General features: G+C 37.3%; 1 protein-coding gene across 1 annotated transcript in view; it reads left to right on the forward strand.

The window, feature by feature from the left end:
* INPP4B (inositol polyphosphate-4-phosphatase, type II, 105kDa) overlaps positions 1-25,769 on the forward strand; it is a 702,969-nt gene that overhangs the window by 228,657 nt on the left and 448,543 nt on the right. The window contains exons 5-6 of the mRNA XM_006887014.1: positions 421-471; positions 18,794-18,873. Coding sequence (XP_006887076.1) covers positions 421-471; positions 18,794-18,873 — 131 coding nt within the window. The remainder of the gene's footprint in view (positions 1-420; positions 472-18,793; positions 18,874-25,769) is intronic.

The following is a 25,769-nucleotide window of genomic DNA, read 5'->3' on the forward strand; positions in this document are numbered from 1 at the left end:
AAAAGAAAAGTCATCACACTGTTTTATTCTCCCCCATTAAGTGAGACTACATAAATCCATATAATCCATATGCAACTCTCTTGACTTACCCCAAAAAAAATCTCACTTAAACTTTTAAAATGTAGCCAGGAACTCATCCTGTTAACCTGGGTGCAGCCTGTATCTGATATGGTGGTAATATGGAGGAGGATCCTTGCTGTTTTGGCTCCTTAGCAAAATCAGGAGGTTGAGAGAACTATAAAACGACCAAATGATGCTATTGTTGGGCTGCAGCAGGTGTTTCACACAGGTAGCCTCATTAATGATTAACTGCAAAACTTGAATAGACACTAAATGAAATTGAAGCCCAGTATCTGCATGAAGCTTCTGTGCTGGTTCCTACTTCCAAGTCATATAGAAAAATGTTTGTTTTTTCTACAGGTCCGAACCAGTGCCCTGCCTGAACATAAGGATTCTCCACCAGAGGGTGGGGTGAGTATTCCTTTTAGTTCCAAAAGGTGTATAAATTGCTTCTGAATTAATCCTCGGGATTTTCTCTGGCCTTCTGCCTGATAGTTGACAAATGAAATAAAATTAATAATGTGTGACTTTCCAAGGAAAGGCTGTCATATTTGTGGAATTGCATGTAATGCAGTCCTTGTCTCTTGAAAACCATTCTCAAAAATGAGTCCAGCTGGCTGGAGATGGACCTAGAATTGCCGTACGTACCTGAAATGTGTTTTCAGAGCCAACATTCCTAGACGCACCACAGGAGGCTGGGGAAATTGCAGTTGTGATTTCCACTGCTTCAGGACAGGAGCAGGGATACAGCAGTACAACTGTGGTGTTTTTATCCTTCCTGCAGTTTAAACACTATACTGCAGGTCAAAAAAGAAGCTACTCCTCAAATTGGGTCTGGTGTTGGGAAATTTTTTTCTGCTGTACATGAACCACTATGTTGGCAGCTATCAATTATGAGATCAAAAGGGTAATAGATAATTTCTGCTTAGACAGGGAAGAGTAGATGGTTACCATCAGTTGACCTGAAGTTGCCTCCAAGTCACAACAACTCCATGTCTGTCAGACTGAAACTTCTCCAGAGGACTTTCAATGTTTGATTTTTTCTTTTTTTAGTTTATCAGAACTTCTTCCCTTGAAAGGTCTCTCTAGATGAACTCAAACTTCCAGCTTTCTTGTTAGCATCTTAGTGCATTTACTCTTGCGTTTCCCAAGAATTGTTGTTGTTGTTGTTATGTGCCTTCGAGTCACTTGCGACTCATAGCGACCCTATGTACAAAAGCTCTAAACTCTGCCCTGTCCTGTGCCAATCGCACTGTCTCTGACACTCCCATCCTGATTACCCCAGTGACTGAATCAATCCACCTCATAGAGGGCCTTCCCCTCCTGCGCTGTCCCTCCACCCTCCCAAGCATGATGTCCTTCTCCAAGAACGGGTCTCTCCTCACAACATGTCCAAAGTATGTTAGACGGAGCCTCAGAATCCTTGCCTCCAAGGAGCCACCCAGTTTAACCCTCTCCAGGACAAATCTGTTTGTTTTCCTAGCAGTCCATGGTATTCTCAATACTCTTCTCAAGCACCACAGCTCAAAGGCATCAATTCTCCTTCTATCCTCCTTGGGCATTGTCCAACTCTCTCATGCATAACAAGTGATTGCAAAGACCATGGCCTGTATCAGACGCACCTTAGTCTCCAGAGAGACACCATTGCTCTTCAGTACTTTGGAGAGGTCCCTAACAGCAGACTTTCCCATGCCAATATGCCTTTTAATTTCCTGGCTACTGGTGCCAAGAATGTTGACTGTCGAGCCAAGCAAGCTAAAGCTTTTAACAATCTCAATCTCTTCACCATTCATCCTGATGCTGCTGATTGCTCCAATGGTGAGAATCTTTGTCTTCTTGACATTGAGCCTCAATCCATATTGTAGGCTGCAGTCCTTGACCCTCTGCAGCAAGTGCTTCACGTCCTCCTCAGTTTCAGCAAGCAGGGTTGTGTCATCTGCATAATGCAGATTGTTGGTATATCTTCCACCAATCTTGACCCCATAGTTCTCCACAGAGAGCCCAACCTCCCAGATAATCTATTCTGCATACAGGTTGAAAAGGTATGGAGGTAGGACGCATCCCTGGTGTACGCCCTTCCCAATTTTGAACCATGCAGTATTTCTTTGCTCTGTTCTGACGACTGCCTCCTGGTCCAAGTATAGGTTTTGCATTAGCATGATCAAGTGTTCTAGGATTCCCATTCTTCTCAGAGTCAGCCACACTTTGTTATGATCCACACAGTCAAACACCTTTGCATAGTCAATGAAACACAGATATTAATTCCTCTGGTATTCCCTGCTTTCAGCCAAGATCCATCTAACATCAGCTACAATATCTCTAGTACCACGACCCCTTCTGAAACCAGCCTGGACTTCTGGTAGTTCTCTGTTGATGTGCTGTTCCAGTCGTTTTTGGATAATCTTTAGTAGAATCTTGCTTGTATGTGAAATCAATGAGATTGTTCTGTAGTTTCCACACTTTGTTGGGTCACTTTCTTTGGGATAGGAAAAGTATAGATTGAGGCCTTGAACACTAATGAGTGACGACCAGGTGAGTTGTGGGAGGATACCAAGGGTATCATTCAAGAAGAGTGCAGTCATTGCAAACACGGAAGAGAAAGAGAAGACCAAAATGGATGTCAGAAGAGACTCTGAAAATTGCACTGGAGTGCAAAGAAGCCAAAGCACCAGGAAGAATTCAAGATACTGAAGAATTGAATAGAAGATTTCAAAAGGCAGCATGGGATGACAAAGTAAAATATTACAATGAAATGTGCAAGGAGTTGGAATCAGAAAATCAAAAGGGCTGAACACGCTCAGCATTTCTTAAGCTCAAGGACCTGAAGAACAAATTCAAACCTCGAGTTGCTATAATCGAGGATGCTTTCGGCAGAATGTTAAATGATCCCGGAAGTATTAAAAGAAGATGGAAAGAATATACTGAGACACTATATCAGAAGGAATTGTCAGACACAGAACAATTTCATAAAACAACGTATGAGCAAGAGCCTATGGTGATGAAAGAAGTTCAGGCTGCTTTGAAGGAAATGGCAAAAAATAAGACCCCAGGAATAGACAGTATACCAATTGACATATTTCAGCTAACAGATGCTGCCCTGGAAGTGCTCACCAAGTTGTGCCAAGAAATATGGAGAACAACCACTTGGCCAACTGACTGGAAGAGATCTATTTGTACTCGAGTAGATGGTGACAATTCTTAAGAAAAAACAACAACCAAAAAAACAAAACCCAAAACACACAGCAAAAGCACAACAGACTAAGTTTCTTGTACATAAGCATTTAAGAGTGAAGAAAATGCCTGAAGATAAGTTGATCCTAAGAAGCCCGAGGGCTGAACCAACTTAGAGAAGTCTATTTGAAATTCCCTGAAGGCAGCTGACAAGATTCTCAAGTGTCTAGAGCACACTGCTGAGTACCAATCATTTCCTCATTGGCAACCATTACCTCCTTCCTCTGCTGAGGGAGCTCTCCCAAAACACACAAATGTCCAAGTTGAGTCTACTGAACGGAATGTAGCTAGCCTCTGGGAACAAGGGGTACACAGAGGCCATTCAGTCTTCTCTCATCCCTAACTCAAGCTTCTGGTTTCTGCTGGAAAACTAGTCAAGCTGAATAGCTACTTCTTACTCAAGTGAATCTTGGTGTTTTGTTTCCTGCCTGCTTCACTCTCTGCTCAGACAAGCAGGATGAGGCAGTTTTCCCCAGGTGAAGTGGTCACAGCCATAGATCACATGACTCTCACTCTATCTTACCTGCTTGGTTCCCACTATCGTACACTTAACATAGCTAAGTGCCACAATCTGAGTTACTTCAAATAGCAGAATACTTAGTGTTTCACAGTACTCGAAGTTAATCCCATTACTGTCAAACCAATTCCAATTTATGATTACTCAATAAAGCAGTGCAATGACCTTACAAGTTTTTTTTTAAAAAAACTACTTTCCTAGAATCTGATTAAAATATCTTTCTAATGCAAGGCATCTAGTGGAGTTGAACCAGTGGACTTTAGGCTTGCAGCTAAATCCTTAACTATTGCATTATCAGGGCTCCTTTCTGGAAGCTCAGGTTATACAACTTATTGCTGTTGAACCAACACACTCATAGTTAATGTTCCAGTGGCTGTAGATTGCACAGGAAGATACTGTCTACCTTTCTTTCTCAAAGCAGTTTGTTAATGTTCCAGTGGCTGTAGGTTGCACAGGAAGATACTGTCTACCTTTCTTTCTCAAAGCAGTTGGGGGGTTTGATCTGCTTTTAAGATGGCAGCGAATCTCCCTATTGACTAGAACACCAGAGCTCCCTATTCTGGTTGTAGTTGTTGTGTACTGTCAAGTCAGAACAGACCCATAACTGCCCCTCTAGTGAGTTTTCTGAGGCAGTAAATTGCATGGGAAGAGAATGTCCATCCTTCTCCCGCAGAGCAGTTGGTGGGCTCAAACTGTGTGCCTTTGGGATTTCAGCACAGCTTGTTACCACTAGGCCACCAGAGCTCCCTATTTCGGAGGTTGGAAGTCTGAAAGTAAGGTCACAATAGGGCCTTGTGTCCTCTAAAGTTTTTAATGGCTAATGCTTCCTTTCCTTTTCCAGCTCTGATGACTCAAGGTATTTCTTGGCTTGTGGCAGCATCAATTCATTCTCTGTCTCAACTTCAAATTATAGTCTTCCCTCTGTCTGCATCTCTGTGTGTCTTCACCTGACATCTTTCTCTCTTTGTGTCTCATCTTTGGCCCTCCTAATCTTAGAAGGACACCTGTCATGGGAATAGGAGCCACAGTACAACTTTCTTCATGAAGATGCATTTACGGGCACTAAGGTTAAGACTGTAATATATCTTTTAGGAGACATTATTAAACCCCAAACATATACTAACTGGCTCTGTTCACACTGAAGTCAGTTTTTGGCTCCTACTGACTAGCACCACCATCTGGAGATAAGTCCATTTTCAAACAAGATCCTTCTATTGACAAATCTCATCATGTATTTACCTTTCCTTCACAATTCGTAAGACTTTTGGCTATTTTGTAACTGTTAAGATCATCATTTCTTTAATTTTTTTAATCAAGGAAATCCATTTTTTTAATGTTCCATAAACGTCAGCTGATTTACTTTTCCCTCACTAACTGTCCTGCCTTTTCCCACCAGTTGCTCTTGTGTTGAACCACACTTGCTTAGTGTTTTAGTGATATCATTGCCTAACTGTGTGAATTTCCTTTTCTTTCTGTCTCATTGAAATTCTTGGGAACATACATATTTATTTACAACTTCAGTCTCTTCTCTGAGTTTACATTCTTTTCTTCTGCTTCTTTCTTCCCACTGTCCCTCACTGTAGTCTAGAAACAACTTTGGCTGTAGTATCTTGAGAGGGAGAGACAAGAAAAGAAGGGGAGGGGAGAGGCGGAGGGGAGAGGAGAATCTCAGTTTTACTACTTTCCTCCTTTTCTTATTGCTCAACTTCTGTGACAGGGCAGGGAAAAGAGGTGAGGGAGCTATTCCTTCTGTGTTTGTCCATGCAAAAGGAAGTTTCCTTTTTGAGATTGAGATGGTTCTCGGGCACAAAGATCCTCTATGTGACAAATACTGAGATTCTGCTCCTTTTACAGGTTGTAACTACAGCATTACTGAGGGATCTTTTAGGGTTCTTTCCACTGCATGATTTCCCTACCAGGGGATCTAGTTCTGATCAACCTCTACTGACTGCTTTCACACATACCTTCTAAGTGCTTCCCCTCAGCCACCTTTTCTCTATGCTATTTGACCTAAATGAAACTCACATACATCAGCCACACTACACAGAATAAAAGAAGACATCTCACCTGTGTTAATTCTCTCTTTGACCATCTCTCTTCTGGTCTTTTCCATAATCCCAAGAAGTAGTAGCAACTAGCTGACAGCCAACAGTCTACAGAAGAAACAATCACCGCTCCCCAGTATAGTAAAAGGAATTTTTTTTGGTTTTTTTTTTTTTTCACACCTTCACCTCTACAACTGGATGTTTTGAAACCAGATCCCCTTCTCTTTGGGAATAAAGAAACCTTCCTAGGGGATAATGATGAGGACTAGGCTCATTTCTTAAATAACGCACCTCCTCAACTGCTAACCTCTTTCTCTTTCAGCCCTATTCATGCATTAACTAAGAATGTGGGACTCTCTGCAATTAAAATATTTTGCTTTTGATAAGTTATTTTTCCTTGTCTGTTGAGGACTTAGTTACAATTCCTGGTCCAGAAGAAACATTGCAATTGATCATTTGTGTTATTGTTAGGTGCCTTTGAGTTGAGTACAATGCATAGCAACTTGATGAACAACAATTCTGAACCTTCTCCTATCATGTGCTTTCTTCACACATCCTGACCCATCAGTCACCTTGTCAGTCCACCTGTTTGAGGGTTTCCTCTCTTTGCAGACCCTCTGCCTTTCTCAATATCATGTCTATCTCCAAGGTGCCCCTCATAGCAAAATGCCCAAAGTATGTGAGGTGCAGCTTTATTATATTTGCCTCCAAAGTTAACTCTGGATGCACTTTCTCCAAGACATATTTACATTTTTGTTCTTTTGGCAATCCATAGGATGTTCAGCACTCTTCTCCAATCCACAGCTCAAAGACATCAATTCTTCTTTCAGCCTTATTCATTGTCCAGCTCTCAGATGCATAGCAAATTATTAGAAAGACCATGGCTTGAATCAGACACACTTTAGACATTAAACTGACATCATTACCCCTCAAGGATTTGGAAAAGTCTCTAACTGCACACTTCCACAGTTGAATACATCTCCTAACTTCCTGACTGCTGGTACAAAAGGTGTTGATTGTGGATCTAAGTTAGATGAAGTTGTTGACAGTTTCAATCTTTTTCTCCATCTATTATGTTGTTGCCTATTGATCCAGTGGTAAGAATTTTTGTTTTCTTGATTTTAAAATGTAATCCATATTGATGGTTGGATTCTTTGATCTTTTGCAACAAGTGCTTCAAGTGCTCATTTTCAGCAAGCAAGGTTGCATGATCTGCATAACACAGATTATTGATGAGCCTTCCTTAGACCTTGATGCCACATTCTTGTTCATAGAGTCCAACTTCTAGAATAATTTGCTCAGTGTACAGATTGACTAGCTATGGAGAAAGAATACAACCCTAACACTCCTTTCTTAATTTTAAACCATGCAGTGTTCTCCAGCTCTGTTCTCACAACAGCTTCCTAGTGTGGGTAAAGATTTCACATGAACACAAATTAATGCTCTGGGATTCCCATTCTTCTCAATATTAGCCATAACTTGTCATGATCCACACAGTCAAATATCTTTGCATAATCAATACAGCATAAATAGACATTCTTCTGGTATTTTTTACTTTCAGCCTGATCCATCTGACATCAGCAAAGATATTCCTGGTAACATGACCTCCTCTAAATCCTGCTTGAAATTCTGGCAGTTCCCTATCTATGTACTATTACAAGCCATTTTTTTTAAATTAACCTCAGCACTATTTTGCTTACATGTGATATTAATGATATTGTTTAAGAGTTTTCACACTCTGTGTTTCTTGGAATGGGAACAAATATGTACCTCTTCCAATCTATTGGCCAGAAAGCTCTCCTCCAAATTTCCTGGCGTAGACTGGCGAGATCTGTTAATTGTAACAAGTCAATTGGTTTCCTATAAATTCCTGGGGTCTTAACTTTCTGCCAATTCCTTCAATGAAGCTTTCACTTCCTCTTCCAATACCATTGGATTCTGCTCATATAGTACTTTGTACAATTTTTCAGTGTCAGTCTGTTCTTTTTGGTACAGAGACTCTGTGTATTCCTTCCATCATCTTCTGATGTTTTCTGGGACATGCAACAGATTGCCCATGTTGTTGTTGATGTTTTGTGCTATTATGCTTCTTGCAACCCATAGCTATCCTATGTACAGCAGCTCTGAGCCTGCCCTGTCCTGAGCCAGTCTTACTGATTCTGAAACACCAACCCCTGTTACCCCAGTTACTCTATCAATCCATCTTATCCAGGGTCTTCCTATCCTGCACCCTTCCCAGCATAATGTCCTTCTCTAAGGACAGGTCTCTGCTGGCCTTATGCCCTCAGTGTGTGAAATGGAGCTTCAAAATCCTAGCCTCCAAAGAGAAACTTGGTTTCACCCTCTCCAAGACAGGTTTATTTGTTTTCTTGGTGCTCCATGGTACGTTCAAGACTCTTTCCCAACACCACAACTCAAGGACATCAATTCTTCTGTCGTCCTTAGTCATTATCCAGCTCTCTGTTGTGTAGGGAGTCACTGAGAAGACTATAAATATAGTTTTCAATTCTCTCAGTCTGAGAAATGCAGAGGTAGCTCCTCCCTTTTTATTCTCCAGTTCTAGCTCTCTGCACATTCCATTATAACAGTTTACATTGTCTTCCTAATGTATCCTTTGGGCTCTTCTGTTCAGCTCTTTTACTTCTGCATGTTTTCTCTTTGTTTTGGCTTCTCAACACTCAAGTGAAATTTTCAGAGTTTCTTTGGTTTTTTCTTCATCTTCTATCTTTGCAGTCATCCTTTGCTCTCTTCATGGATCATATCTTTGATATGATCCATAACTAATTTAGGTCTTTAATTATTTGTATTCAATGCTTCAAACCTATTCTTAAAATGATTATGAAATTCAGACAGAATAAATTAAAGATTATATATAGACTTGATTTAATTTTCTCCAGCCTCAGTTTGAAATTGTACATGAGTAATTGATGGTCTGACCTACAGCCTGCCCTTGATGTAGTTTTGACTGCTGATAGTTAGCTTCTCCAGTGATTTATTTCACAGATGTAGTCAATCTGATTCCTATGGAGCCCATCAGGAGAGGTCCATGTGTAAAGTCACCATTTGTGTCTTTTTAAAAAAGCATTTACACAGAATAAATAATTGAAAATATAAAATTTGATCCTTTATTTCCAGCTTTGTTTCTATCATCAAGCCCATATTTTCCAGCTACCACCCTTCTTCATAGTGTCCAATTTTTGCATTCCTGTCACAAGTTATCATTAATACATCTTGATGGCATGTTGAGTAAATTTCAGACTACAAGATTTTGTAAAAGTTTTCATTTTCTTTCTTTTTGACTCTAGATATAGGAGCACATATTTGAATAATAGTCATATTAACAAGCCTCCCTTGTATGTGTATGAATTATATCCTATAATTTGCAACATTGTACTTAAGGGGGAGCTGTGGTGGCCTAATGGCAAGAAGCTGTACTGCAATCCCAGAGGCATGTGGTTCAAATCCTTCAGATACTCTGTTGGAGAAGGAGGGGCAATTTCCTCCTGTACCAGTTAGATCTGATTCAATGGTACACAACACAAACAATAATAATATAAATAATAATAAAATAAAAAATGAAAAGAAAAATGAGAATACCATGGACTGCTAGGAAAACAAATAGATTTTTCCTGGAGAGGGTTAAACCGGGTGGCTCTTTGGAGGCAAGGATTCTGAGGCTCCGTCTAACTTACTTTGGACATGTAGTGAGGAGAGACCGGTCCTTAGAGAGGGATATCATGCTGGGGAGGGTGGAGGGACAGCGCAGGAGAGGAAGGCCCTCTATGAGGTGGATTTATTCAGTGACTGGGATAATTGGGATGGGAGTGTCAGAGACAGTGCGATTGGCACAGGACAGAGCGGAGTTTAGGGCTGTTGTACATAGGGTCGCTATGAGTCGCAGGCGACTCGACGGCACATAACAACAACAACAACATAAAAAATTTAAAAAAATCCACAAAACATTGTACTTCAGGATAAGGTTTGAAATTGACTTCTTTGCTATGAATGCAACACTATTACTCTGTTTTTCATTCTCAGCTAGTATACCATGTGATTCAAAGTGGCCATAGGTAGTCCATTTCATGTCATACAATGCCCAGAATGTTGATATTCAGTTACTTTATTTCACTTTTCCCAGTTTTTAGTTTTACAACATTTAAACTAGATACAGTCCATGTTCCAACTATTTTCCTCATTTTGACTGACTTTCAGTCTGGGCTCTACCAGTACCATTATATCTATCTGCTTTCCTCTACTGTTCATAGGGTTTTCAAGGCCTACTATTTAAGAAGTGGATGTACAATTCTGCTGCCTAGTCTGTCTTAATCTGGGCTGATTTGTGACATGCCCAATAATCTGACAAATAGTGCCTTCAAAGAAACATCCTTGATTTTTTGTATAACAGAACATCAAAGACAAAAGTTTTCTGGGCTAATACATATACTCCACATTTCTGCTGCTTTTTTGTTAAGGTAATTTTTAATCTAGCCATTACACCTCAGAATAAAACCTTTCTGGTTGAAAAAGCAGAAGTGAAGGACATAAACTGGCCTCCTTCCTTTAAGTCTTAGAAACTGTAACTTTCCAAGAAATCTCCATTAGTAGCCTTTTATTTACATATGGATAAGAAGAGCTAAATCATGTGCTAGTAGGGAATCAAGGTACAGTTTTTATTTTAAGAAAATCAAGGTTCTGTTGCAATGAAATATAAGTAGAATGCGTATTAGGTAGATAATTAGCTATACATCCAAACCTTTATTAAATGTTCAATTCCATGATAACCAAGTCCCTGTTTACTTTGTTCACTCCAGTATATCTATCTTTGTGTCCTGAAATGATCAAATACATGTATGAACTGAATCAAGAAACATGTCATGCTTTTTGTTAGATAGCCATCTACTATTTTTTAGAATCACACACATGAAACTACCTCATCATATTTGATGAGACTTCAGGACTCAATAAAAGACTAAATCTTGGTTAATTAACCTAAGGGAGTACAGGTAAGCATACTTTGAATTTCTAGCATCTCAGATTGCATGCTATTTTAGATAGAGAAGTGCCTCTGGTTTATACATAATTTTATCAACTGTTTCTTTGGAAACTGCAAAAGGAGTTTGAGAGCTAAACTCTTGTTCAAGGACATAGATTTAGAAATAACTCTTCCATTGTAAAATGCTAAGGACCCTCACCTTCAAGTACTTCAATTAAAACTAAAAAAAGTGGTGGTTTTTTTGTTTAATGTTCTCTTCATTTCTTTGCATACTTAAGGAGTATACATTGAATCATGCCAAACTTTTTCTTCACCATTCTTTTCTAAGAGATACCAATATCTGCAGTAAGACTTGTTGAAGTATAGTCATAGCAAAAATGGAGTTTATATAATAAACAACTTTGTTGTTGTAAAGAGCTTTTTAAATATGTTTTTTTGACTACCAGGTTTTAATTGATAGCCTCTCCAATCTTTTTCCTCTCTAGTGTATTTTTTCCAGATTAATAGTTAATGTAGCTTTTCTCCCATCACTTTGAATGAGAAACCACATAATTTTATTTATTAGGGCTAGGCCAGTTCTATAAACAATGTGCAAGATATGTTTTATATAACATTTTGAGTCTTCAAAGACTTTAAAAAGTTACACCATATTTCCTTTTTCTAGTGTTAGGTGATTAAACCAAAGTGTTATTGATATGTGTGTTTAACCCCTCAACCAGCACTAGTGGTCAAGTGGTAAGGAGTTGCACAGCCAACCCCAAGGCAGGTGGTTCCTATCCAACAGTTGCACCATGAGAGAAAGATGGGCAATCTCCTCTTGTGCAATATACAGCCTCCGAAAACTCGCTGAAGAGTCAGCTATGAGTCATTTCTGATTTAATGCCATACAACATTACAGCAGTACTAGCCAATTGGAATATAATTTAAGCCAAAAAGAAGACTTAAATATACCATTTTGTCTATTAAACTGTGTTGTGTTTTTTTTAACAAAACACCCAGGAATAACTTATTACAACCAAATATTTTTTAATTCAGAGGATATGAAATATTGGGATTCTTAGGAGGCCACAGGCCTCCTAATTGCTTAATTATCAGAAAAGTTGACTGCGTCCACCTGCCTGTCTTATAAGACAGGCCTATCAATGTGTTTCTGAAACAGACTCCAGGGAGCCGTTCTTCTCTGAACACAAGGAGTCTCCAAGGGTCAGCATCGATTTGATAACAACTTTAATTTTTTAATAAATTATTATCTTTTCAAAATATAATCAATATGAAAAATGTTCATTATACAGTTCTCATTTTTTTCTACTTATTCTCTAAAATCCAATGTGCCTTTGAAACTTAGAGTAACAACAATTTAGTGGTCAGGATCTACGTGCACCCAGTGACTATCTAATTGAGAGCACAGATTTATATAGTTGTTGAGAGGGAACACTGGCTTTAAGCACTGTCCTTGAAGAAACTCAGGCTAGTTTGTGTAAATTATTTATTATAAAATGAAAATCTATAATTTTAACTGTAGAACAAAGAAAACTCTTAATGAGATGGCTTGACACAAGAGATATATAGCATATCAATGTTCATGAAGATGGCACAAGATCAGGTAGCATTGTGTCTGTTATATATAAAATCACTGGAAGTCGGAGACCAGAAACAAGTTGATGGCAACAACAAAACAATATATTTGAATCAAATTCTCTTATGGTAATGTGTGTGAGATACACATCCTTTGACTCTGGAACATCTCCTCCTGTAATCTTGCTTGGTCATGAAGGCAAGTACTGTATAGAGGTGTTAAACCCTGCTGAGTTATCTGGGTATCTGTGAACTTCTCAGAATCCCTGCTGGGACTTGTAGGAGAAACTATTTATTTGTACATTGCCTGTCCTGAGAGGCCATGGATTGGAACAGATGTCCTACTTCCCCCCACTGTGCTTGATATTACTTTGCAGCTAGGTGAGGGATGGAAATTGTGCATCAAGCAATTTAATGATTATCTGCTTTGGGACCCTTACACCAGAATGGTAAATGTGTCTGCTGTGCTGTGCCATAAGCAGTCAGAAAGGTCCAGACCACAGCCTATGCTGACAGAGAGCCTGTCAGAGGGTCAGAGAAACACCACTTGTCCTGGACATGAGGCTCAGCATTATAAGGATGAAAGAACCATAGATTTGCAAGCAATCTGTATTCTAGCTTGGACCTTCCTTATTAATTAATTCCGTGAGTTTATGTATCTTTGTAAGGTAGTAAAAATTTGACTTATAAAGAGCTGATTTGACTTATAAAGAGCTGTAGGAAACATCTGCTCCACAAATAGTACTTGTGTAGGATCTTATAGCCTTCATATTTTTCTGATCACTCTTACCCAAAATCTCTCTGCATTTTCCTGTTCCTTGAACCTAATTTTTATTTTAAACATATCTTATTTTTTTCCTAATTTGATTGTAGTCATTTCTTAGAGACTTAAAAAAATAGTTACTACTTAAACTTAATCTTTATGTAAATACTTTAACTCAGTAAGTGACCTTCTGGGTGAATGATCTTACTAGTCATTTTGCCAACTAATATGTATGGGCTATTTCTTAGCCTAGCACTGTACCAAGAGCTTTATCTGAATAACTCTATTTAATCCCCACAACAATGATTATGTAAAAGAATAGTTATCATATGTCATTTTCTCAGGATGACATGATTGAGTAAATTCACCCAAGATGATAGAGCTTGTAAGAGCAAAGAGAAAAATAATAGCTGTCAATGCCCCTCAATGGATAGTGAATCTGGATTGGGGCAAAGCGAGTTTCTTGCCCAGATTTTCATATTGGGATAGAATAATTATTTCAGGACAATAGGTTAGGCCTCTGTGTTCTATATAGTTTTAGTGAAGTTTTACTCTTTTTACCTTTTAAAAATTTCCCCCTGATTTATAATTCCCAACATTTCAGATGAGAATTTTTAAAATGTCACCTAAGACACTGAAAATATTATCTCTTGGATAATATTTAAAATGTAAATGAGTTTTAAAGGAAGTTCTCTTAAATCTTGTATTTATCATTACAGTAACAAAGATAAAGTATAGTTGTGTTGTTATTTTATGTTAGCACCTTGTGCTATTTCCCCCCTTATGGGAATTCAAATTCTGGAAATAGAGTAAACTGTTTTCCTTCTAATTCATACTTTTCTAGTAAGTTCAATAAATAATCAGTCATTTAGATTAATTAGCTGCTTCCCAGTTTTAGGGGTAGTAAGGAGTTCTGGTGGCCTGGTGGCAAGAAGGTTCACTGTAATACCAAGACAAGTGGTTCGAGACAACCAGCTAATCCATGGAAGAAGGATGGACAGTCTCCTCCAGTGACTTTTACTGCCTCTGAACCCCCCCAGAGGGTCATCTGTGGGTCAGTTCTGACTCTGTGGTACACAGCCACAACAGTTCTAACTATACAACATAGATGGGTCTAGAGAACATTGTGCTGTGTGAACTAACTCAATCACAAAAGGTAAAATGTCAAATAAGACCACTTCTGTAAAAACAGAAGTGCAGGGAAAGCAGGGGGGAAAAAGGATAGATAATGAACACTGTATTGGAGTAGGTAAAAGGAAGGTCAATCAGAAATGAATGGATAATCAGATATTATATACATTGCAATGAGCAATCAAGGACATGCCTAACAAATCAAATGGGAGAGGAAAAATTAAAAAACAAACAACTAATCCAAAGACACCAGGTTCAAATTTTTAAGTTGTTCTATGGGAGGAAAATGGGCAATCTTCTCGCATGCAATTTAGGATCTCTGAAAACTTGTTGGAGGGTCAGCTATGAGTCTCCACAGCTCATAACAATAAGAAAAGGAATGGCTAATAGAGAGATAGAAACCATACAGAGATCCCTTTGGAAGGTTGACCCCTGGAGCTGGAGGGAGAGGGAGCAGAGATTAGTACAGAAAGGTTTCAATAAGACACTAAAATAATGGCCTTGTACAATTGTAATGGATGTTATAAACAAAAGTGTATGTGAGTAATGATGAAAAGCCATTCTTTTTAAAAAAAAGAAAAAAGTAAATCAAAGTGAAGCAAACAAATAACAACCAGCTAGTAAACAAATGCCCTTTGTTATTTGGTGTTACAGAATGTGGCAGTGTGAAATGATTCCATATTGTCTTTTAAATTGTTATCAACAAGTGTTCTCTGCACTAGATAGCCCCAATGTACATTTTTTTAAAATTTTTAGAATAAATAAGATGATGTTTATATTCAAGTAACGTTTCATCTGAATTGACAAGCTTTCAAAGATAATGTTGTTATTCCATTACCCAGATGCATTTTAACAGGTTGTATTATTTCTGTGAGCTCTCTTACTGTCCTTTGACTATGCATGGAGCTGACAGTTGTGTTGTAGAAGGTTGGGTCATAGTTTTCCCCCCCCCCACCCCCACCCCCCCAGCATCTGTTCACGAGCACAGGCCAGCAATTGGCTTGTTACACAGGCTGTCTGTTTAAAACACTGGCCTTAGCACTGGGATACACAAACCAAGATCCCTGCTACCACAGGAGACCCTGGACTCCTGGGCCAGACAGGCATTTACTGACATGTGGTTACACACATTATTGCAGCTGTGTGCCGTGGTGTGTCTGTAGCTGAACTCCAAAGATATCCATTCCACCTGTCTCAGAGACACATTCCAGTCGTGGGGGTTTGTTTCCTTGATTGTCAGAAAATCTCAGTCTATCTTGATGTGTACAGTTGTGTTTTATTAATTCTAGAACTCCCCATAACTTTCAATTCACAAAATGCAAAGAAATAAAAAATTATTTTTCAATAATTTGAAATTTGGACATACTGGAATTGCTGAGAAGTTAATAATTTTTACTATTAAAGATGATAAGTGAGGGATGATAATTTAAAATAAAGATGTTGATCATTAGTGAAAAAGGAGGCGCTATAAATATCTCTTTTGAATAGAAAATATACTCATTAAATAATATAAAACCTACTGACTATGGAATTATTTTTATTTCCCTCATTTCAGTGTGTTACATTAGTTGTTTTTACATGCCCCAGAGTTAGAACCAACTCAAAGCTGACACTCCATTGAGTTTTTAAGAGGATGTAAGACTTTCCTATCTTTCTACTGAGTGGCAGCTGGAAGATTTGAGCCACTTGCCTTTGGGTTAGTAGTACAACTCCATACCCACTGGGCTACCAGAGCTCCTCAAGTTGAGTATGACTCAAAGCGACCCTATGAACAATGAATCTAAACTCCGTCCTATCTTGTGCCAACGTCACAATCTCTGACACACTCAAGCCCATTGCTGTAGTCAATGTGTCAATCCATCTACTTGAGGATCTTCCTCTTTCCTATCTCCCTACTTTTCTAACCACAATGTCCTTCTCCATGGAATAGCCTCTCCTAGCAATATGTCCAAAGTATGTAAGATGAAGCTTAATCATCTTTGCCTCCAAGGAAGTCTCTGGCTGCACATATCTGTTTGTTCTGGCAGTCCATGGGAAATTCAGTACTCTTCTCCAACACTCTAGTTCAAAGGCAGCAGTATTTCCTCTATCATTCTTATTCGTTGTCCAGATCCTAGTAGCATAGCAAGTTATTGCAAAAAAAAACATGATCTGAATGAGGCACACCTGAATCCTTAAACTCACATCATTGTTCCTCAACTATTTGGAGAGGTCCCTCACTGCCAACTCTTATAGTCCAGTATGTCTTCTGGTTTCCTGACTGCTGTTACTAAGTGTGTTGATTGTGGATCCAAGTAAAACAAAGTCACTGACATATTGAATCTGTTCTCCATTTATCATGCTCTTACCTATGGTACAGAGGTGAGAATTTGTGTTTTCTTGGCATTGAGATGAAATTCATATTGAAGGCTGTAGTGTTAGATCTTCTGCAGCAAGATCAAACAGTAGTTGGTAAATAAATACATGTAAAAAGTATATCATTCTCATTTCTATTAGAACATTGACTTGAAGGCTAATGTTTACACTCTTCATTCTTTAATTATCAATAAATATTTATCACATACTTATTGAGTTCTAGACAGTGGTAATTTAACAGGAAATAAAATAAAATCCCATGTGGATCTGGAGATGTCTTTTTTTTAAGAGATGGAAAGAACAAAATAAGCAATTAAATAGTTACTATGCCCAGTAGTGTAAGTGCCAATGGAGAAAAATACAGCAGAGTACGGAATTTAAAATGACAGAGCATGTGTGCTGAGAACAGTTGCTCTCTAACAGGGCTGTTCTGAAAGGCATTTTTAAGAAGGTAAGATAGAAGCCTTTGTTCAGTAGCTGTCTCATGGACCCACCCAGGCCCTTTTCAGGGAAGCTCTCTGATTTATACAAGCCCTTGCTATTTGCTTTTGTCTACTCTCACTCATAATCTTATCATCAGAATGCATTTATTTCCACGTACCCTTTATTTTCACCAGCCTTGTTTTATACCTGGTATTTTAATTGTACATTTTTCTGACTTTGGTAACTTGCTTAAATTTTTCGTTGTGTTTTAGGTTACTTCAATGCATTTCTCAACAGCGGCATCTCTCACTTTGTTGTTGCTGTGTGCAGTTGCAATTCTGAGTCCTTTCAACTTGACAGGACAGAGTAGAAATGTTCTTTAGGATTTTCTAAAATATTGTCTTTCTGAGAACTAATCACCTTGTCATTTCTTCTGTGGTACCACTGACGAGTTCCAACCATCCATATTTAAATTAGCAGGAGAAATTCTAACCACTGCACCGAACTATATTTTGAATATGAAGTTTTAAGTCTTTTTTAAAAAAATCTAATTTAAAAGCCAGCACTTTGAAAAGAGGAGGAACATATACTGGCTTAAAGGTTATCTTTCCTGCACTCAAAAACTCTCAACGTAAATTCAGGCTTTTATGAATGAAAAGCTCATAACTTCAACCCCCTCAAAAAAACCTCACCAAAAATCAAAACCCAAAACCAAACACATACAATAAAACAAAACAGAACAAAAACAGAACAAAACCAAAAAAGCTGGCATCATTGGCCTCTTACTTTTTCAGTCATTCTCACAGTCTAAATGCAAATCTGTGAAGAAAGAATATTCTGGAAGATACTACACTGACCTTGGTATATGTTTGGGATGTGTTAGGCAGTAATACTACAGGTAATAAAATGGTTTTGTTATTTCTGTGTTTACTTTTTTACTTTTATGGAAGAATGAGAAATCGTATTTATATGTACCGTAATATTAGGACTTTGGAATCTGATGTCAGCCAAAAATATTAAAAAGAAATGAAAGATTTTTATCCTAGAAAGGGAAAAATAGTTTAGAGTTTTATTCTTTGCATCATGAGTCAAAGAGTGTAGAAAGGAGATGTTCATAGTTGGTCAACACCCAGAATGATAGGCTAAAAAAGCAATTTTGGGAAATGGAGCTGAGTAAATACTGCTGTTTTTATTTGTGTTGGAATGAAATTGTCCCATGCTAGTATAGGAATAACAAAGGAAACAAATGCTTTTAAATGTTGCTCTGATCAGGGAGAAATATAGCATTTCTATTTATAACTTGTGCAGAGTCTCACATAAAAATAGCTCCAACCAAGAGATTTGCTCATATCTGGAATACAAAGTTGTTGCTGCCAGTGATTTGAGGAATTCAAGTAAGACCTATACAGCACTGGTAAATACTGAAAGTTTGTCATTGTTCCTTGTGCTTTAGCTTTTGTATGAGAAGATCACAGTTAGTGGAGAAGTTCTGGTTTTTTTAATGGAAAGGATGCCTTTCGCCCTTCAACCCTACCACATGGGACAGTTATATTATTAGTTGTATCCTTGTATGAAATATTTGTCAGGCTGATTTAATATCTCATTCTTCTGAGGTCTAATTTTTTTTGTGATTGGTGTGACAGCAAAATTATTGAGAACCTCAGAAATTAATGTAAGTGATTCTTCTCTCTCACTTTCAGCGAAGCTTCTTGGGCTATGCCAGTTTTAAAGTCGGGGAGCTGCTAAAGTCAAAGGAGCAACTGCTGGCCCTGAGCTTGAGGTGAGTCTGAAATGCTGTGAAAGTTAATAACCCGTGAGAGCCACTGATGGCTGTTTGTCTTCGTAAGTCATAATTCTCGCAGATGTTTTGAATGTCAAGTCTCAAATGTCTTACAACTGTGACAAGTTATAGTGCAATTGCAATTATTCAAGTTCCCGTTTCTGCTGAAGATCACTTTCCAGCCCTTGAATTAAAAGCAATTTCATTATTGTTAAAGCTACAAAAGTTTTGAAATTTAAACAGTAAAAATAGTGATATCATGGATTTGATTTTATTTATCAAAATGTTCTTTTTTTAGATCAAGTTTGTTTCTAGGATTTAAATGTTTGTCAGGGGCAATATTATAGCTGTCTACTAATGGAGAGTAATTACACAGGTTATGGTCTCTTTATAAGCTTAGTTTGCTGCTATGTTACTAAACAAGAACCACTTGTAAATTAGAAAATATACTGAAACGGATGGCAGGATATAGCTAATTGAAGTATGAGAAAAATTTGTTTTGTTATAGAAGAGAGCACTACATAGGAAGTTTTGTAATATTTTCATACTGAAAAGAGTATTTAATAGGGAAATATTTCTTTTTAACATCATAATAAATTTTAAACACTTGATACTTTCTAACTGTAAAATGAGTTAAAATTGTATACCTCTATACAATATTATTCTTCACAGATATGCATTTTAATATTTTTATGGTATAAATGGATATAAAAAAATTGTCCATAACCCTATTCATAAACTATAAGAAGTTCTTACCTTAATGAAATGTACTGAGCACTTCCAGGAAAGTGACAATGGATTCTGTATGTTCATTTCTCTCCCAACAAGGACTTAACAGTTTATTTCAGTACAATGTGGTTTATACTAGAAGCTACACTGCTAAATTTTTACTTTGATAATTTACCTCTATCCTTAGAGCTTTCCGTTATGAGTCAAGAAATATTATTACCAGGGCTATACGACCTAAAAGAATGCTTGACCAAAAACATTTAAAAATAAGCCTGAAGGCTGCGGATTAAAGTCACCCACTTTCTGTCCACTAGGCCAACTGATCTCTCTCTATATGCTGCTGTTGTTAAGTGCCGTCGAGTTGTAGGCAACTCATAGCGACTCTATGCACGAAAGACCTGAACACTTGTATAACTTTCATCCTTTTTCCAGGTATATTATATTCCATTCAGAAAAATAAGTGTTGTGGAGTTTTTTTGATGAGGCTCTTATCTTCAGTCTCGATTACTTTAGACTGTGTCTTTTAAACACCTATTCATTTTTGTTGTTTTTGTATTTTAAGCAATAATATCTCTATATTGTTGCTGTATACCATTGAGTCGGATCAACGGGTTTTCAGAGGCAGTGAATCTTCTGGGGAGAGATTGGCCATCCTTCTCTTGCAGAGTAGCTGGTACATCTGAACCTTGCACCTTCGGACAGATTTTAGGATTATCTCAATAAAACTCTGCAGCTGCTATTATTTCATTATGAAATAATGTGAAGTATGAAAGAGTAGTAAATAAAGACCTAGCTAGAAGGTGGCATTAATATTTTTTAAAATACCTATTACCAAGCTAACATTACTCTGATCTCTGAGCAGCTTTACCTTACATCATAATATTAATACATTGTACTTAATAAGAAGCTCTGATGATTGCAGTCCTAGCAAGATGAGCTCCTAACCCAAAGGCTTTGCTTATCTAGCAGTTTGAATTCACCAGCAACTACATGTGAGATACATGCACAGTCTCTTCTCATGTGATTTTCTACTTTTCTACAAGAATCAGTCATGAACTTGAACCAACTCAACAATAATGTGCCAGGTTGTTGGTTTGCATTTGTTTTTTAGAGAACTACCAGTATTCAACATGTTTTCTAGATAGGCTATATAATACTATTTTCTTCATGTTACTGACTCTGAAGCCTCACTATATATTTCATCATGACCATCATTAACATTGCTACCACATTACATGATAATGCAAATTTTTACACTGATACTGAAACAGAATTTGAGGGAGTAGACATTCTTATTGGTTTTAGATGCTGTCAAGTCAACTGTGATGCACATTGATTCTGAACAACAGGAAAAACCTTGTCCCATCTTGTGCCATTCTCAAGATCTCCAGCATAATTGAGCTTATAGTTACAGTCACTCTTGTCAATTCTCTTTTTCGCTGACCATCTGCCTTTCCAGCAGAATTTCTGTTTCTAAGGACAGTCCCCACTTGATAAAATGTTCAATGTATGGGAGATGAAATTTTAACACTCTATCTCACTATGGTGGTATTTCCTCCAATATGATTTGTTTGTTATTTTGGCATTCCATGGGATAGTCAATGCTCTTTGCCAACATTACAATTAAAATGCTTACTTTGATTTCCCTTTTTCATTGTCTAAATTTCAAATGCATATAAAGCAGTTGAAAATACCCTGACTTGAATCGGGCACCCCTTTGTCTTTAAACTAAACCTTTGCTAAATAGTGAATAGAAATTAGTAAACACATACTTAAAAGAAAGTAAAGGAAAAAGGGAACAATATCAAGTTTAGAGTTCTATCCTTGGAAGGAAAAAAAAAGGAATGTAGTAGTGTAGATGATATGAAGATAAATTTTGATGGTTGATTTTAATACTTCCGATTCCTAGTCATTTGACTTTGATTGTATACACTAGAAAACGAATTTGACAGCAAGTGTTGTGCTTATTTGGGTGCTGGGGGTAGTTTACAAGACCAATTTTAAATTGGCCGGGTTATTATTGATTCTTTTTTTGTAATTTATAAATGTGTGCTCTTCTTTCCTTCTGAAACAGATTTTATATTCATAATAGTCTTTGATTTCTGGTGTAAAATTGTTTTTTGATGTAATTTCGTTTCTTTCTACTGACTGTTGTTAGGTTGGAAGAACATTAGATCAGGGGTAAGAAACATTATTTTGGTTGATTATTTAGAATAAAAAGAATGACAGCTGTTTCTGAAAAAATTATTCCTTTGCCCTAATTTTGTATGATTTTTTTTCTAATCTTAGTCATTATTCAAACAATGGTGATTTACCATTTCCTATAATGTCTACACCATTCTTTAGTGGTAAGGTTCCTTTTCTTCTTCGTATAATTCAGCTTTCTAAAATATGTGTAGTTCTGCTGGTGCTAAATGTCATTTTGGGTTACTTCTTATAAGAATAACTCAGACTCAGAAACTCTCAAACTGGTTATTCAGAGAGCAACGAGCTTAATGTAGCTTCAGTGTCTATGCACTTTGAACTAGAGATCAGATGCAAGGGGATTTATTTTTACACATAAAATATAAAGGGGGAAAAAGGAGTGTATGTCTATTTATAAACGGAGACCAGTGACCTGAAATATGATATTTATTTCTGAACTGTGTAGTAGAACTCTTTTGCATATATTGGGAGAAATGTCTCCAGTACATAATGTGGCCTTTTCTAATGCTGTTGTTGTTGTCAGGTGCTGTCAAGTATGACTTAGCGGTCCCACGAACAACATATCTGAACCCTGTCATATCTTGTGCCAACCTCACAATTTTGATACACTAAGTCCCATTGCTGCAGTCACTGTGTCAATCCGCATGATTGAGGGTCTCCCTCTCATTTCTCATCCCTCCATCTTTCCTATGTCACAGCAAAGAATAACCTTTCCTTGCAATAAACCCAAAGTATGTGAGATGATGCTGCATCACCTTTGCCTCTAAGGAGCATTCTAGCCGCACCTTCTCCAAGACATATCTCTCTGTTTTTTTTGGCAGTCCATGAAATATTCAGCACTAGTCTCTAACAACAAAGTTCAAAGGCATCAATTATTCTTCTATTATCCTTATTCATTGTTTAGTTCTCAGATGCATAGCAAGTGATTGAAATGACCATGGCCTGAATCAAGCATACCTTTGTCCCCAGACTAACATTGCTCTCCAAAATTCACAGAGATTCCTAACTACAGTTTTTCCAATTGCAATATACCTTCTGATCTCCTGATTGCTGGTAACTAGTATATATTTTGTAAAGTCATTTTATACTTTACAGCAATTATTTCAGTTCATTTGACTATAGTGTGAATCTTAAGAAGAACTGATACTTTTGAATTGTGGTATTGCTGAAGAATGCAGAATATAAAATGGACTCCAAAGAACACACAAATCTGTCTTAAAATTGTAGCTGCAGTGTTTATTTTGGGATATAGTAGACTTGCCCCATAATGGTCCAAAGCTGTATGTAAATATTTATGGAAACAGACTGCTGCATCTTTCTACCATGGAGTGATTGGTAGATTGGAAATATGAAATATAAAATAAATGAAAGATTGTATGAAACATAATGTATATGAATGAAACACAATATATATGGATCATTGTATACAAGCCATTATAAAGAAAGGGTAATACCTATTGCTATGTTGTTGTTGTTGTTGTTGTTGTTGTTGTTACGTGCCGTCGAGTTGCTTGTGACTCATAGCGACCCTATGTACAACAGCCCTAAACTCTGCTCTGTCCTGTGCCAATCCCACCATCTCTGATACACCCATCCCGATTACCCCAGTCACTGAATCAATCTACCTCATAGGGGGCCTTTCTCTTCTGCGCTGTCCCTCCAACCTACCAAGTATGATGTCCCTCTCCAAGGACCAGTCTCTCCTTACAACATGTCCAAAGTATGTTAGACGAAGCCTCACAATCCTTGCTTCCAAGGAGCCGCCCGGTTTGACCCTTTCCAGGATGAATCTGTTTTCTTAGCCATCCATAAACACTAGAAGACAGTCATATTCATCATCATGGTCTCTGCTGGGCTTCAGCTAACTCTGGCAATCTGTGCCAATCCATTTTATTAAGCATTTTCCTTTCCTTCTCCGACCCTCCGTATTTCGGAGCATGATGTCCTTTTTAGGAATGGCCCCTTCTGATCATTTGCTCAATGTACGTAAAATGTAGCCTCATCATCCTTACCTCTAAGGATGTACTTCTAATTTTGCTAATGTAAGTCACCTTAATTCAAATGCATAGTTTATGAAGTTTCTATCTCAGTGTTCTACCATGAAATTTGCCTTGCTTCTTGACATTTTGATAGTACAACTACTTTGGATCACAATTTTATTTCCTGATTTTGTATTCTAGTTTTTCGCTATATCTCTATCTTTTATGCTATAATATAGAAGTTTATAATAGTTTATATTATATTAAGTTTATAATAGTGAATATTGTATAGTATGATAACATTAGTTATCTTATTCGTAATAATAACAACATAAAATGTGCTCTGTTTAATATAATAGTTTCCTCATTAACTTTTCTCAAATTATCTAAGATGGTTTTGTTCTTTCCATTTAATAAATTAGAATCTCATAAATGGAGAAGCCAAAGAATAAAGTTACCTATTTTTGCCTGCAATGTCTGTACTCTTTATAATTTATATTTTACTCTTGTTAACAATGGTGAACACTAAGAATTAGGTAAATGATACATCACACCTCACATAACTTCTTAATAGCAGAGTTAAGCAGGTCCAAGATTTTCCACCTTCTTCCATGCTTGATTTTACTATAGTGCCTATTCTTGCAGGAAATGATGAATAAGTTAGTGTTGATAGACCCTAAAGAAGTTAGACTTGTTATCCACGATGGCATAAAATGGGAATCAGCCTGCTGTTTTAAGGGAGAATCTGAGTCTGAGTGAATCCTGTAGAATCTCTCCTCACTGGGAATCGTGGCACTGTCAAGCCTGAGGCTAATCTTTTAGCTGAACTCCTGACAATCGGAATCTCTTGGGACTTTACAAGCCGAAATCAAGAACATTTTCATTATTTCCAGGAGTTCTGATAGCCCACTGGTTAAAGCTTTCAACTGCTAACGAAAAAGTCAGAGATTAGAACCCACTAAACAGTATACTCTTTGAAACCCTGTGAGTTAGTTCTGTCTTCTCCTATAGAGACAGTATGAAGTGCATGTGAAATAAAAGGAACAAATTTTGTTTTTAATTATTATCATATAATAATTTAATGAGGGAATTATGTGGCATAGTTCACAGTGAACTCAATTGCACTGGTAACCCAAAAGGCATGTGTTTTGCAGCAATTCAAATTCAGGATCAGCTCCTTGGTAGAAATATAAAGTCTCTACTCTTTACAACTAATAGTCTCAAAAACCTGATGGAGGGTTGCTTTGAGTTGAAGCCAGCTTTTGAGTTTCAGTTTGCTTGATTTTTTTTTTTATATTTTTGTAAAGGAATGGAACAGTTAGAACTTTCTGTTGGAATGGAGTCAGAGGGCAGGAACAATTTATAGTTCTCTTAAAATATTCAGTGTCAAAGGCAAAGCAAAACAAAATAAAGTACAACAAAAAAATCTTTTCTAGATATTTCTTTTCAGAAGGACTGAGACACATGAAAGTGTTTATCTTTTTTAAGTTTTATAGTGCATCTCTTTTCAAGTTGTATCACATTTAGTGATCATTCATTCAGCAGGCATTGACTAAGGGCTTTCAACATGCCAAGTATTATGATAAATAGTTCAGAGGACTTAAAAAATTAAAACAGCACTAGATTGTTGCAGTTGCTGTTACTGTCATTATTATGACAGTCCATATTATTTATTGAGCATTTTCTAACAGGTGAGGGTAATCCTATATGCTTTTTGCGAATGACCTCATTTAATCGAGGTATCATCTCCACTGGAGAATAAGACAGAATTCCACAGGTGGTGAACATACAATGAACTAAAATTCATCTGGGTCTGACTCCATATCCTGTTTTACTGTTATTTTAATACCTGGTTGAAAGCTTACTGTCTAAATTTTCCCATTTTGTCAATTGCTTGGAGAGTTTTCAGGCCGTAATTTTTGTTCTTTTTTTTTTTTAAATTAAATTTTATTCGTTTTAATGAACATTTACAGAGATTTTGGG

Source organism: Elephantulus edwardii, unplaced genomic scaffold (genome assembly GCF_000299155.1).
Source record: "Elephantulus edwardii isolate Elephantulus edwardi_28Jun2011 unplaced genomic scaffold, EleEdw1.0 scaffold00053, whole genome shotgun sequence".
Classification (NCBI taxonomy): Eukaryota; Metazoa; Chordata; class Mammalia; order Macroscelidea; family Macroscelididae; genus Elephantulus; species Elephantulus edwardii.